This window comes from Leptosomus discolor, chromosome 14 (genome assembly GCF_034619465.1).
Source record: "Leptosomus discolor isolate bLepDis1 chromosome 14, bLepDis1.hap2, whole genome shotgun sequence".
Lineage (NCBI taxonomy): Eukaryota > Metazoa > Chordata > Aves > Leptosomiformes > Leptosomidae > Leptosomus > Leptosomus discolor.
In genome coordinates this window covers 5,501,722-5,518,270 of record NC_141404.1, presented here as the reverse complement: position 1 = coordinate 5,518,270, position 16,549 = coordinate 5,501,722, and the positions used below count along the sequence as shown (strand labels likewise).

Genomic DNA, 16,549 nt, shown 5'->3' with positions numbered 1-16,549 from the left:
AGGACCAGCAGTAGAAATACATCCATTGCAGATTCTCTGAAGCTAAAAAGACGACAGCCATGCCCTCCTTAGCTCTATCGCCTCTTTTGGATCACCACTAGTGATCACAATCCCTTGCCACACCCTCAGCTCAGCTCACTAAAAACACCAACAAGAAAAGTAGTTTGGGCAACAATACAGAGTTAGATCTGCTCTGACCAGCCACATTAGATTAGTGGGGAACATTATCTGACTGCCAGCCTATACAGAAAACTGGATCTTTGACAAGAGACTTTTCACAGCACTTAAGGTCTGGCAGCAGTTGCCTGGAATTCTTCACCCCTTTAGCAGGTGTTAAAGCTTCTGGGAAAGAGCCAAGCAGTACTTTTGACTCACTGAAGCAATCGAACCATTTGTTACATCACCCAAACGCTGCAGAAAGTGAGAGCAATTCACTAGAAAGAAGTTTTAAGCAGCCCCAAGATAAGATACCCTGAAGCCACAAAGCAAATATCTGCAATAACTCTCGTGTCTTCATGTTATTGAATGAAAGCAAGTGGTGCATAAACTGCAGAACAAAGTAGAGCAGAGCATCTGCTCAAACACTCTTACAGAGCATTCAGTAACTGTTCTCACTCAACTCTATGCAGCATAAAACCCACCACAACACCTCTGGCAGTAACTGTGTGCAAGTTAAGTAGCTCTCTTTCCTTTATGGGTCTGCAGAAGAACATCACAAGACACAGTTAGTCTTCACTGCAGAGGGAGCTGAAGAGAGAAGCTTTTGATTTTACTGGTTCTTCACATCACCTTTAACAACAGAACAGCCAGCTCAAGTTTTCACTAAAAGAGAAAGCAAGCTCAAATGTGTATTGAGAAAGCATTTTAATTTAACTCTACAGACAGTACTAGTGGGAAAAAATGCAGTACTTTGTAGCAAACAAACCTTACCCTCTCCAGACTGGAGGGTAATGTTGCTTGAGGGAGTGGAAAGAATGAAGGTGGGAAGTGAGATGGCTAGAACATGTCCCTGGTGCCTTCAGGGTTTTAATCACATTAGCTGAGACAAGGCAGCTGGCCGCACTTGCCCCCTGAGATCAGTAACAGGCTCTCTGTAGGGTTTACCTTGGCTTGCAAACGAAACAGATTCACCTTCTTAAGGCCTGGTTGCATTAGTTTAAGAACATACCTCATGCCACACACATCCATGTGTGCCCTTCCTCCCCTGTTCTCCCGGTGACACAGCCCCTAGGTGCCATGCATCACACGAAGCATGATGCTGCTCTCTGCACAAACGTCACTATATACCCTTCTTCACTCCACATGAATGACAGGATACTGCCTTCCTCAATTCTTTGTGTCCTCCATCCCTACCGGGCACCACAATCCCATTTATGACATGCTGATTGCTATGGAAGTGATTATATTATCACTGGATTATACCTTCAGGTGGAAAACGTGTAAGTGAAGGAACACAAGGAGGGGTTTTTGGATACATTTAAGGATACGATAGTGCAATCCCACATGTAATGGGGATCTCAGACATAACAGCAGCTTCCAGAGACAGAATATGACTATAAGGAGTAGCATGGCATCAAGTTTTTACTTGGTTTTCTCCTAAAAATCAGATTTTTCATTTTCCTGTCACTGGTTCCCACTATTTAATTTTAGGAAGTGCCCTACAGCTGAACAGTACAGTCCCAGTCAGTTTCCCAGGACCCTGAAAAATTTTCTGCACTCAAAACACCATCTCCTTAGTCCAAAGATCAGAGTGAAAGAAGTGACAAGATAATATAACCAAGCTCCACAACTCTAACTGCCCTTTTGCTGATTACTGCCTTTTATAGAGCAAGGATTCAGAGAGCAGAAGCAAGAGACAGACCGTCTCAGATCTGACACGCTCACCGAGACGCATGACTAACCCAGCTTGAGCTAGCAGAGCAGGACAGCGTACGTGCCTGGAATAAGTAACCCCATTTGGAAGCCTATTTACCAGGGGCACAAGCACAGGGGGTTATCTGGGTGCTGCCTGGAAGTTAAATACATGACAGCTAAGAGCACAGCTTAAATAGCCTAAAGACCCCATTCCTTGCAAGCAGCTGGGAATCAAACAAGACACTTTCTTACCTACTGAGACCCCACTCAGGAGCACTGTAGGAGCTTTAGATCTTTAAAGCCAGGACTGTACAAGGAGGCAGCACCCCAAGTGCAGCATTGATGCTCACACACAGTGGCTAGCCCGCTCCCCCAGCTGATAGTATGTATATATGTACATATGCATGCCTCTGAACTCTTCCTGGCCTATAGCACAGTTCCAGCCATCAGGACACTTACTTAGATCAGGTGATAGGGAAATACCGTAATAGAATAAGTAGCTGCACCAAGAACAAGAATCTTATCCCAGTATAGTTAATGTTTTGGCTACAAGAATATATAGCTTGCAGTTAACATCAGACTTTGCACCATGTCATACTTCCTCACTGCAGCATTAGAACAATGCTGCGGTTCTGTTTCACACATGTCCTGTTCCAAGAGAAAAAAGTATTCCTCGCTGAGAATAAAGCAGAGGACTACATTGTAGTTTCCAGAAGCTCTCAGCCCTGTTTACAGTTAGCCTATGTTCATAGCACATGGGAGAGACCATGCCCTGAGCAAGGTCCAACTGCAGCTATACATAAGATATTCAGGATCTCTGTTTTCCCAGAAGTGACCAGTGACTTGTCAGAAGGCAACAGCATGTCAAAGGCTAGCAGAGTACTTCCCCAAGGATTAAAGTCCTGTAGGGCTAGTTTTAGTATCAAAGATATCACGTGTTTGGGACTGGAAAGTAAAGATTTAAATTGCTGGTGAATCCCAGCTGAAGGCACAGGTGTTAGAAAGAAAGCTCAGCATTTACCACATCAGACATCAAGCAGCAAATTTCACTTTGGAAGGGGAAAAAAAAAAAAAAATTACAGACATGCCTGGTTTGAACCCTGATGAGCGTTCAAGGCCTATCCTTGAAACTGGTTCTTTCTTAGGAACCTTATATTTCATTTACTGCATCAAATAATCAAGATCACTCTCACTGAAGCCAGCACGAGTAAACCAAACCTAATAAGTTAGTGCTGAAAGTCCTGTCCATAGGTTATACCTGCAGAGCTACATTTCACCTGTTGGGTCATATGCTACTGCTGTGGTACAAAAGGCACATCTCCCCCCAGGCCAAAGTGTAGCTGACATGAGCAGATTGTGACTGATCCACCCACCAAACAAACTTGGATCTGCAGTCCTCGTCAGCACTGGGAACATGTTAAGAGGTGAGTCAATCACAGGCAGAAGACACAACAGCTAGCAAATGGCTATTAAATGTATTGAGGAGCAGTAGTAAGACAAGCAGCAGTCTCTCAGAGCAACGCTTTCTTGAGAACAAAATTAACAGCAATGAAATACTATAGCAGCCAACTGAACTTCAACAGCTGCAACAAAATCCACACAAACACCAAAAAGGTTGAAAGGGCGCTGGAGTGAGACACACACGTGACCCAGCAAGCAGACGCATCAGTAAGAATTTCAGACTTAAAGTACATGGACAAGAAGAATTAACACGCCAAGGCGGGATTAGGGTAACAAGATCCCCGTACCTTCTCATCATTTTCTGCTGGGAGAGGAGGCAAGTTCACAGCTTGCCCCTTCCTCCTTCTCCCATAACCTCCACTTTGCCCGAGGCGAAAGCTAAGCTGCACTAATAAAAACAGCAGAGCTAGCATAAACTGTCCAACCTTGTTATTTACACCTCAGCAGAACACTCCCAGCATCTACTATCACTCACACGGCTTCTCCAAGAGCTGCCTGCTAATGCACAGGCATTGGAAGCACGTCCCACAGTACCCGCTCATCCACGTGGAGAATTTTGTCAACAGCACTGGACATACTTTATATTCATCACCTTTAGTTTATCCTTTAATATTTAAGCATTTTAAATGCTTTTGAAGAGCTTGCGTTTGAAGAGATTTTAACTTGCAGCAGGTCAAGCTGAAAAAGCTCAAAAAAACAAACCCTGCAGTGATCAAGAGGTTCACTGTCAGAGCACTCAACCTGCTGGTTGAGTAGAACATGGTAGAATATGGTCTCAGAGACCAGCCAAGAGCTTTACCAGGATCTTTGTCTGGTTGTAGTTAGGAGTAGCTATTTTAACCTTGCAAATTTGTTGCACCTACTAATTTGTCTATTCAGGTTGATTCAACATCTGCTGTCTAACCTATAAGAAGTTTGGTTAGATACACATGTAATGAACGGCCAGTGATCCAGTGCATTTGACCCCAGAGACCAGGGTCAAAACCCTGTCCTACGCGAGCTCTGTGCACTGCTCTGTCTCAAAAGCCAACAATAACTCAGACTGCGTGCGGAGAGGATGAGAAGGACAAACAGAAAGCATCGGTCACATTTTGAAATACTAAAAGGCACACAGGAAGGGTTGCACAGAGCTTTTAAAACAGCACGCTCATCCAAAGTAGACTTCTGTTTAGCTACAGAAGTGTCAAGAAAATGATTCCATCCTCACTGGATGTGCTATCTGTGCTTTCCACTAAATCCAGACAGAAAAAGACCCAAAACACAGCTGATCCATTTTTTCCTGCCACCTACTACAACTGAAACGGTTTCCCTCTTAAGGGAGCATGAACATTAATACTTGCCATTGACTAGAAGTACCTCTAACCTAGTCTTGTGCAACAGCTCCCATTTACCCATGTCCAAGGTGTTCAGTCTAATCTCACTCAACTTCAAATCTTAAGGGAAAAAAAAAGCACATCTATCTTTTTAAACTTATCTGTCCAAGCACAGTGACAGCCAGCTATCTCTGCCCCTAGCCTTTTCCTAGGTCTGTGCCTTTCAGTATTGCTTGCACTTGACAGCCTGTCAGTGCAAAGCTAAAAGATCATGTTTTCAGGGTCTTCCATCGCATTCGTAGTGATCGTAACTGCAAGTAGAGTTGCAATAGGGTAGAAATAACAAGTCCTTCCCTGAAGTCCTTTCAGCCTTCCCTCTAGTTCTCCTTCTGCCACAAAAACAAAACAAAACAAAAGCACAAGTATTTCAAAGATACCAGAAATAGCACAAACTTCTCTCAGAAGACCCTAGTCATCTGTTACCAGGGGTCACCCACACAAATTAGTTCTGAAAATTACCTTCCTTCATATTTCAGAAACAAGAAGAGATTACAAGATAATGGAAGTTTACTATCAATTTTCTTCCCCCAGTAGACTCAAATAAAAAAGTACCTGGTACTTTCTGTTGCAAAACACTCGGCCATTCCCTAACTTCCAAACAGCAAAACAGGCACCGTTTGCAAACGCTGCAACTGCTCCTTTTACACTCTTACTCCAAAAGGAAAATCCCCTCAGGCATTAAAGTTTTAAGAAAAGATGTTTGCATACTTTTCATTAGATTCTCCTTCCTCTGTTCTCTCCTTCTAAGTCACATTATTACACCTCCCAAACAATTAAAAAAAAAAAAATTGTAAGCAGAACAACTCCACCCTTTCCTCTTATTTCAACACCAAGAGGCAAGATTCAGCCAGAGGTTAGCCACTACACAGTCTCAGCTACTTCCTTCATTTCTATGCGCTTCCATGTTCCTCACCAAAAACCAAACTAAGAGCTCACCACATCTGCATTTGCCCAAAAATCTGTGATTTCTGCAATTGATGCAGCACAGCTTATTACAGCTGTAAACGTTTCTAGGCTCTAATAATCATAAGCCCATGGCTGGATGTCTAATTAAAGGAGGAATGAATTAATGAGTTTTACCAAAGGCTTTTGAGTCACCATTATAATTCTCACCCTTAATCGGCAGCAGGGCACTCAAAGGACAGCGTGAGCAGGATCAAGAGCAGAGATGGGGGATAAACCACCCCCAGCGATGCTTCCCCCATCACGTTCCTCTCCAACATGTCACTGTCATTCAGGCCCCGACAGCCAGATCAAACCCAGCAGGAAAACGCCTGGGCCTTTTGGACAGCTGAATACAAAAACGCTTCCTGAAGCTGCCACAAAGCGCACACCAGCCTCTGAATGCCGAGAAGCGGCGAGATGCCGGGCGAGAGGCTCTGCAGAGCGCTGACTCCACTGCTTTCATTCATCTGCAGCCCCAGCCCCCACCCCGTGCCAACAATTACAGTTCAGTCTCAGGCTCCCAAGGAGGCAGAAATTGAAAACACGTTTTCATTGAAGCACAGCTTGAATTTCATGAATTCCATTACTCTCTACTTTCTCAGCATTTCCTGGAGTGAATACTGTAAAACAAGGGAGAAAGGGGGTGCGGGGGGCCATAGGCGACGCAGCAATCATGTGCCACCCCTCTGACTATGCCAGTCCGAGAAGAGACTACAGGGGCACTCACAGCGAGGAAGTGACAGAAAGAGGGACTATCACTAAGCTGAAGAAAATAAGTGTATGCTAAACATTAGTTTAGGGAGGAAGGAAAGTAACAAACTGCCGGAGGCCTCAGAACAGTAACATCACCCGTTACGACAAGCACTTAAATAGCAAGGCTACAGGCACAGCCCAGATGCAAAGCATTACAATTTCAGCAATGCAACAGAAAGCATCTCTTTGGGAGACTGAAGAAATCTTAGCTACTATAGCAAGTATTAAAGTTACCAGTTTATCCGCTACATGAACAGCGGATCGAGCACTCCGTTAAATTGCAAGAAAGCTTACTCCATGAAAAGAGCATGAAGTACCGTGAGGTCATACTCTGCTGAACACATTTTTCAGAAGTTACCTGTTCAACACTAAAGAAATTATAACCATCAGAGAAAACTGGCAGCACCAAGCAACAGGTTTTTTTTTTTTTTTTTTTAACACATGTACAGTTGTAACCCAATCAACTTTGGGATAATTCAGGTTTGCTAATTAAAACCCTATAGATAGCTTTGATACCATTACCAATACTCTTAACGGTTCCTTCATCGACACCCTCTTCCCTCTCTCCCCCTCAGCCTGGGCCTTATCTTAAGGAGCATTACATCATCTATTGCACTGAGACCTCCTTGTAACAGACACTATTATGCAACTGAAGTGCCTCCATTTGGATTTTGGCATTATTTTGAATTTCCGTATTGAATAGATGGCTTGTTTAAATTCTCTGCATGAACAGCAGCATTTTACAGTCTGAAAAGGGTGTCCATGCACAGACACCAACACTGGCATAACAACGCGTCTGAATGTGTTATACATTTGTGAAACATCCATTCCCCACATTCCCGTTTCCCCTTGTCCAGGAATAAGTCTGGTATTGTTAGGACTGATTAGCAATATCTTTCATCCCTAATTTCACACCACAAAGGACTTTCATGCATATGCACGTGTGGCACCATTCTGAGACATATCAGCCAGAAAAAGCATTTAGCACTGACCGAGGAAATCACAATCTGAGGGTGCAGCTCCAGTTTAAGTGAGGGTGAAGGAGAGTGTTAGCTCTTTCCCCTGGCTGGTTTCAATGCTGCTCTTACTATTGACCAAAAAATGCTCATTTGTTAAAAAAGCAACTTAAAAGAAGTCTGGCACACATTACATCTGCTGAAGCAAGCAACCTGATAACCATGTGAAAGCACACATTATTATAAACGTTACCCTCACATCCAAGTGCTTAGAGAAGGGAATCGGTACACGCATTGTGACTGAGTTACACCAACTGCTGTGTCCATGTATTGCACGCTAACCTACTTTTTTTTTTTTGCAAGAGACTAGCCTTGCGGCCTTAAGCACACAAATGACTACTTTGCAAGAACATGCACATTTGTGGCTTACCAAACCCTAAAGCTCACAATTACAAGATCAAACTCAAAAACTACAAGTAGCTCATTACCTAGAAATCTAAAAAAAAAAAAAATATTTTATATTAAAGCCTTTGCAGCATGAAAGTGTACTGTCGTTTCACTCTTTCCTCGTTCATCTAACAAAAAATAGCTTCAGCATGGCACCGCCCCACAGTGACTATTCACTAGATACCTGCAGATCCTTTCACCGTGCAGCAAAAGTTACTTCTGCTTTGGGGAAAAATATAACCAATTCCTAGTTTTTCACCACTGCAATACAACCCAGAGTCTCAGCCACTCCTTGAAGTGGAGGAAAGGGAAGGACTTCTAACAGTGATGGTTTTTTTCTTTTTTTAGACTGTCATCCAAGTGCATCCCCAGGACTAAAAATCTTGCATGAACTTGATCCTCCTTGACTTTAGCTCACCTGTCTTGTTAATCATCATCGTCAGCTAAAACAAAGAACTGGTAGGATGACATACCCAGAAAGTAGACAGCCTGACAGAGGAGCAGGGTTACCAAGTTTGTTTTTACTATTGTTATTTTTAGAGACAACTCTCTAGCTTATATCAATATGTCCCTGAGTATTTTGAGTTTTATCCACATCTTAAAAGTGAGAATTAAAGTTCAGTACAGAAGGTAATCCTGATATATTCCAAAGTTACTTAAGTCTTGTCTGAATCTTAGAACAAACAAATTCCCAGACATCAAGTCCCTTCCCCCAGCTATGGGAATTACGTTCAGTTGAAAACAAGCCAAGTTATCCTACCCACTCAAGGGGAATGGGAAATCTCAACATAACTGGTGGAAAGTTTACTACTAAAAGATAAAACAGAAACAAGAGGAGAACTGGCAGTCATCAAGAGGTTAGTTGCAAATGAGATGCTGACTCCCCTCCACCTCAAGAAAATTAAGAGTGAGCACCAGCTTACTCAGAGCTTGCTTGCAGCCACCCAAGCCTATTCACTTGACATCAACAAACGTAAAAGAATGACTTCAGGAGAGGCATTAACCATCACTGCTTAGTCTTCAGCACACTGATCCTTTCAGGTACAGAAGTGTCCCCAGAAATGAGTGACACAGAGCTGGCCAGGCAAACTCTTGCCACAACACAGTCTTAGCACAACACCACAAACAGCACGAACACAAACCATCGATGGTGGACTTCGCTCTTTCCATCAGTAAGTGTGCTGGCGGGGGAAAAGAGGTGTAAAATTAGCCTTGTCCTAGAAGAAAAAGAAGGGAAAAAAATGAAAAAAAAAAACTAAAAAGAGAAATGCCAAAGGATTGGAGGTTGCTTGACCCTCCAGCTGTCTGTTCTGAACACACGAAGGTCAAGAAAGCTGATGTGACAAAGGCCCATAACTTTTGCCTATCTCATTCTCAACTGACAGATTTTTATTTACAGGTTCAAAAATAAATCTAATCCCAAAATGCAAGTAAGAGATCAAGAAGACTTGTGACACAGCTCCTTAATCCACATTCAAAGCCTTGGGATTAAGTCAGAGGAAAGCACCTGACTTCCCACCCTTAATCTCCAGAGTCATGCCTAATGGGATATCTTCTGGGTGAGAATTTCTCACTTTCCCTAATAATGAAAAATAAAGAGCACTAAAAAGCCACACCAACATCTGCTTGAAGCACTGCTTTTTTATTGGATCAACATTTAAACAAAGGCTTTTTGTTACCCTGAAGAGTGTGGATTTTCCTCTGCTCAAAAAGACATTAAGAATTGGGGGGGGGGGGGGGGGGGGGGGGGCAGGGCAGGAGATGAGATGATGAGACTGACCTGATTTTGACTGGTCCCTTCTCCAGAATGCTAGTGATCAGGCTTTGCAGCTGGACAGCAAGATAGGCTTCGTAAGTAGCTACATCATTTTGGTGGCAAACTGGAGGTTAGAGACCCTCAACTGCATTCTGAGTTCCTGTTTAGACTCTTATTTTTCCCAAGTGAACACAAAATATAAGGTTCTTGAATGTCAGCTCCTCCAAACCAATAAATGCTTGTGTGCATACAGGTAAGTGCCATATATAGGCAGTGCTCAGCAGAGGTGGACACATTACCCAAGATTTACTTCATAAGTACTTAAATCCAGACCAGGCACATAAGCTGTTACACTAGTGCAGAAAAAAAATAGAGGATTTTCAAGAGAACAAATGTTGTCTTGGTGCAGAAGCACCAAGGTGCCAGTGGCTGGCCACTACCTGGTCACACTAATGCTTTTAACTCTTGTTCTACTCTTCCAGCTAAGACCAGCATGATGCCTTCACAGCACCACATGCTGCATAGAGGTCTCCTATACTGGGAAGCTCACCAGGCCTGGCAAAAGCACCTTCTCTGTGCAGGGTTAATACTTTCAGGATTCTACCCAGATGAAGCAAGCATGGTTTACATCTTTGCACACTCACTTGCATCTCCTTCCCTCCTCCCCCCAGAAGGTGTTTCACATTTCTCCAAGTCACCTTTTACCCCTCTGTGTGTACTTTGGTCTGCTAAAACCATACGTTCACAACAGTTACCTCTTTTTTTTTTTTTTTTTTTGACTGGAGTAAGGTAATCTACAGTCAGGGTTTCCAGAAACTGTCAGTTCTCAAGAGACCATCTGAAAACGTAGCAGCACAGCATGGGTCAGCAAAAAAAAGTAAGGCTGCAGACAGAAAGCTGGCAAAGGTTGACTTTTTTCCTGTCTGTATACCATATGCTGCTGCATGACTGGATGTATGGTCAACAGAAACTGTTGTATGTCTAGCTTTGTTAAAAATCACCCATCAAAAATTGCCTTGATTCTACATTTTTGGTTATTCATTGTGCCGCAGTTCCCTAGTAAAGGCTCTTGCACATTAAACACAGAACAGAGGAGTCAGACTACAGCACCAATTTGCTGATAAGAGGTATTACTGCATGGTTACTCATGCAACCAAGACTGATGAGTAAAGGGAAGAAGGGATTTACCATCAGTTCTTAAAAAACCTAAAAGCAACTTCAATTTAATTAGAAAACATTGGATTTTACTAAGCGGGGTCGCCTAACCTTTCTGGAAATACGAGCAAACTAATGCTACAGCAGAATAGCTGATCAGACCTTGGAAGAGGTCCACCTATTCTTGAAAGAAACCTTCAGTCTAACCCCTTTAAGAAAGGCACATTACCCTCTGACTTTGAGCCAACTAGACAAAAACACGTCATCCAACTTGACTAATACACATGTTTCCAATTTACAGAAAGACTCTTGGTTTCAGAATTGAAATAAGACGCCAGTACAGTAGAGGAAGTTCTAAAACAATCTCTCTAATCCAAGTTTTTTGGCAGTTTAGGCTCCATCATGTTTCCCCAGCCAAGAAATACTTCCAAAGATGACATTAGCTGTTATGTGTAGGGAAACAGCCTCACAGAGCCAGAAAGTACCTGACAGAATTAATTCCTTGCTGAACCTTTGCCTACAGGTTCAAACACACATGCCTTGGATTAGTCTGCAAACCAGAAAAAAGGGAAGCATCGTTGGGTTTACACAGCACCTTTCACTGCTGGATCCGCCCTCAGCACACATACAGCAGTCAAAAAAGAATGTTAGAACACAAAAGCACTGACAGATGTACGATAGGAAACTCCTGGGTGACAACACTGAAGAGACCATCTGAAACCAAGGACTAGAGCATAGCGCTGTTCTTATCAATGCTTCCTTTAGCGTGGCTCTGCATCTTAATTGGTAAGAATCAATCATCCAGTCTTTTTCCAAAGCACATACAGTTGTCATTACACCTACTATCTGTGCATTTGCAGTTGACTCTAGCAGAAAAAGCACAGGAGCGATGCAAGGAAAGAGTTTCAAAGACGCTGGAGAATTTTGCTTTATTCTAGCCCAATTCATGCATAACCCATACGTTTACAGAGATTCAGGTCAACATTGCCATTTTCCGGCAATTAAGAAAAAGCAGAAATTCAAGTAAAGATGCTCTGTAGCTTAGCTTTTACAGCCTCTTTTCTTCTTCACTGTTTATAATACACTTCTCAGCACACAGCGAGACTTAAGAGCTACAATAAAGTGTTGCAGGCTCCTTTTCTGTCAGTACCAAAGACACCCTGTCTCAAGCAGATATCCAATTACCTGTTGTTGTGCTGTATTAAAAAGCTATTCAGCTTTTTTACAGCATGTAACCTCCATACTACCTCAAGGCTCTTAACCAGCTCTACCCTGAGAAACACAGTGAATTCAATGCCATGCAAGTCAGTCACATGAGAAGTACTTACATTACTAAACAAACTAGTGACAGCAGCAGTCTCAGGACCATCTAACTGGTCTGATTAACTGAACTGGAAAGTAAGCGGACAGCATTGGTAAGATCATCATCATTTGTTCAGCTGCAAAAGGCACAGAGACCAGTACTGGTATTAGCATGCTATCAGAAGGAACACAAGCTTTGCTCCATTTTTACATTCCCTTCACTCCAGTTTGTGACTCACTACACAATGAAAAGGCTTTGCAGAGCACTGCAGTATGACTCAGATGAGAATACAGCCAGAACAAAACTGTTCATATCAAGATATCTTCAACCCCAATGATTCATGGAGGATTAGGAAAAGAACTGGTCTGATAAGATGACTCTATGGAGCAAGTCCTGCAAGCAGCACCTGAAGGCAGCTCTGACAGGACACACCAGCATGCCAAACCCCCTGGAGAAGAACGATCACAACCCCAGCTCATTCTACCTTGAAGCTCACCTCCATTCCCCCAGAAAAAGGAAACAACTAGTTGTACTGCTGTCCGCAGCTTGTCATGACAGAAGCGAAGCATCGGAAGGCCATACGTATACACATACATTTTTAATCAATCTCGTCCAGAGGGGAAGGATCTGTTCCGCTCCTCCACACTCACACACACTGTTCTAACCTAATGCAACAAGATATGCTATGAGAAAAGATAAGAAGATAATAGCAAGAGAGAGCTTTTTTAGACTGACTCAGGTGAAGCAGGTACGCAGCCAAAACCTGCAGCTGCATTGATCTCAGCCCTTGCCAACAACACTGCCGTATTTCTCATGCTCTCAGACAAAAGGAGGAAGCCCCTGTAGGATGGTACACAATGGACGCAGCCGCCTTGAGACAGGCCGGTGCGCAGTAGGTGTCCCTCCCGCTCTGACGAAAGGGACTACATGGGACAGAACAGCATAACCAGCCATTCGATCTACGTCCTTCTAGATATTCCCCATCATCCAAGTTTCAAAAGACACAACAAAGACGTAGACTTCAAAGACCGGCAGTATGTGCTTATCTACAAGCTACATGTGCTTCAGAAAGGTTTCAGGGGACAATAGCTCATCTGCTGCTTCAGTGGAATAGTGGCTTGTGCATTACAGTAATCCTTGCTAGGCAAAGGTGGAAAGCCTGTTAAATCGGCAGCCTCCTCACCTGCAGGAACACGTGGCACAGCAACAAGTGACAGGACAACATTCAAATCCAAGCCACTGTATTTCTCTTCTGTTTAAAGTGGGATGTTCAGCTGATGCACAGGTTCAAAGCCTATCATCAAAGCACGAGCACAAAAAAAAAAGCAGGTCTTCACCAAGAGGTTACTAAAGGAAAACAGTTTAATAAGGAAAACAATGTTTTCCCTCAGTCACAGGTTGGGAAATCTTTTCTAGAGAAGCAGTGAAGAATCAGAAAGGATACTCTGCTTCCTGCCTCATAAAAAATTGGAATGAGAATGGACACTGAGATGTGCTGTATGCCTATTTATGACAATAGTCTAGCTACCTGATGACTTGAAGTCATGGAAACTTAAAAGTATTTTGAGTTCAGTAAAGGTAACCCTTCCTTACTACAGCTAGGGACACTCTGCCCTTTCCCATCCACATAAACCCTCAGCTAGCATCCCTCATCGACCTCTCTCCAGCCACTGGAGAACTCAAATGCAGCACACAGTTTAACAGGTTATACTTCAGAACTGGGGTATCAACCACTAATGGAATAGAAAACAAAAATATACACTATTTGTGCCAACAAGACCTACAAAGAAAAGAAAAAAACGCAGAATTTAAATGAAAAAAATGGACTTCCTTATTTTCAGGATGTATAGGATCTCACCTGCTAAATACGAGAAGTTCCTAAAGAAAAGGGGAGACTATGCCAACACAGGCTGCAAACAGAGGAAGACATGCAAATTCACAGCAAAGCTAACAGAAAAAGCTAGAATTCAAACCAAAAGGCCTTCAAGGGCAATTTAAAGCATGAGAGAGCATTTAGCATTACAGTTCACACTCCTGGATTAAGTTTCTGTGTTTCACTGCATTAAATCAATCTACGTGGCTACAAACTCTAGAGCCAACTTGCAGAGCCACAGCAGCTTCGTTACATAACCGGCGACACCGATAACGGCGGCGTTACTGGAGCCTGCTTGCTAACCCTCACCAACGCCAAAACCAGCAAAGCTGCTGCTACTCAAATCACTCTCTGCACGACAGCCGCTTCAGTAATCCAGACATTTGGGTTTGGATTTGATAAGATGTTTTCTTGCAAGCTGATGTTAAGACTTAAAAGGCCATCTACTGCTGTGCAAGAAGTCCTTATTATCATCAAGGGAGGGGAGGCAGCTACACAGGAGAACAGCAGAAGGCTTTAAGTCAGAATACGATTACTGTAGAAAAATTATCTGACAAATGAACACAACCCCAGATTGTTGCGAGGAATGCTTTTAAGCAATTTAAGTGAAAAACAGTACATCTGCTGTCTATTTAAAGGTCAACGAGTGCTTGTTTCATGATAACACACTCCAAAGAACATCTTTACATGAACTCTTAACTTCTGATCTTCAGCATCTCATACCGCTTGTTTTACAGGGAGCTATCCTCCGAGGTCATGGAAATACAGTTCAGCTGCTGTGCAGCATTACATCTACGTGTGGCCATCTTGAACCCTGCTAAGTCAAGGGAACTAAAACAAATTAACAAATTAAAGCCCCAAATACAAAAGTTAGGTCAAAAGTCTGCTTTGTTTACTGTTTTAAAGATGTTTCTTTGTATCTACCCGCTGTCTTTAAATACACCTCTCACAATTTGCTCTAGCTTCAGCCCTCAGATCTATTCATCTGTTTAAAATAAAAAGCCAAAACATACTGCTTTCAAGTATTTCTAATACCTTTTAGTTCTAGGATAAAAGAGAACCGTTTAGATGCCCTAGCCTTTCTGCCTGTGCACGATAGCAGGCTGCGCATATAGGGCACTGCAAGTATGTTCAGAAAAGCAAAATGGTGTTTTCAAAACCAGAGACCGTGGCAAAACGAGGCAGCAGAGCCACTGCAGCTCTGTTCCAAGATGACAGCAGAGAACACAGATGTTAGAGCACACAGATTCACTCCACAATCATTTTAATTACGTGCCTAGCCAACCAAGCACGGGATACAGGCTAAGCAGCATTAAAAAAAAAAAAAAACCCAAACCCAAGCATCACACAAGTATTCTGCGAGCATCTTCCCATGCACTTGATGCTACCGCCGCTCTCACGCATTAAGTCATCCGTTTTCCAGCAGGCGGCTGGCCGGTTTTGGAAAGGGACCGCCGGCCTCTCCGCAGGTCGCGGCGGTGCGGGGCTGGCGGGACCGATGGCGAGCGGCCGGCGCTGCCCGCCCGGGGCTGCGAGTTGCCACCGGCGATGGTCACGGTCCGGCCAGGGGCCTCGGGCCGGGCCGGTGCCTCAGCCAGGACAGCGCAGCTGGCGGCAGCGCGGGCACGGGGCGAGGGCTCGGGGCCAGGGCTGCCTCCCGCCTCCCCTCCAGGGGTCCATTTCACTTTCTCCCAAGAAGAACTCGGGCCTCCAGCGAGCTGGGAGTAGCTCGGGGCTCCTGCTCACCCCGCCGGGGGATGATGGCCTCCTGCCCCCGGCCCAGGCCAGCGAGACCCCCGCATCCCGGCCTGCCCTGACCCAGGAAGGAGGCAGCCCCGCACCTGCCCCTCGTGGGACGGACACGCACCACAGGACACACGGCAGACACGGCACCCCCAGACACCCACCCGAGGAGACCCAGCCGCGGCCAGGGCCCCCCCTCCCTCCTCCTCCTCCTCCTCCACACGCCCCAGCCCCTCCGCGCCCCTCACCCCGCACAGCCCCCGGGTGCACAAACGCACCCTCTCCCCCGGGCTGCGAGGGGTCCCCCAGCGGGACACAGCCCCACCCCCACCCCAGACCCCGTGCGGGGACTCACCTGCTGGTACTCGGCGTCGTACGGTCGGAAGTCGGCGGCGGTGAGCTCCCAGCGCAGGCTGAGGTGCGGCAGGCGGTGCAGCAGGCTCACCCACCAGGGCGGCGAGTAGCTGACGCCCGCCATGCCCGCCGCGCCGCCTCGCCTCACCCCGACCCGCCGGCCATGGAGCGCCGCCGCCCGCGCTGCTCGTTCGCCCGCCCTCCCTCCCTCCCTCCCTCTTCACCCGCGCCCCGGCTGGCGGCCCCGCATGGCCGGCACCCCCCGCCTCCTTCCCCCTTCCCTCCCGCCGCGCCGCTCGCTCCCTCTTTGTTCGCCGAGAGGCTCCGCCGCCTCCGCGCCCAGCACCGCCCGCCCGCTCCCATTGGCGCCGCCGCGCCCCGCCCCGCCCCGGCCGCCCCGGCCCCTCAGGGCTCGCCCGGGCCCGGCCGTCCAGGTGGCCCCGGGAGCTGGGACGGCTGCTGCTGGGCCGGGCCGGGCCGCCTTTGGTGCCCCGCGGAGCCCCAGCGCACGGCGGGTCTCCCGCCCTTCGCCGCCACCGCCGAGACTCGCGCCATAACATGGCACCTCGGCACGCG

General features: G+C 45.5%; 1 protein-coding gene across 2 annotated transcripts in view; it reads right to left on the bottom strand.

Moving 5' to 3' along the window:
• Nucleotides 1–16,097, bottom strand: part of TTYH3 (tweety family member 3) — a 73,743-nt gene extending 57,646 nt beyond the window's left edge. For both annotated transcript variants that reach the window (XM_086473129.1, XM_086473130.1), the window contains exon 1: nt 15,975–16,097. In XM_086473129.1, the coding sequence (XP_086329255.1) occupies nt 15,975–16,097 (123 nt within the window). The remainder of the gene's footprint in view (nt 1–15,974) is intronic.
• Nucleotides 16,098–16,549: the final 452 nt, after the last annotated feature.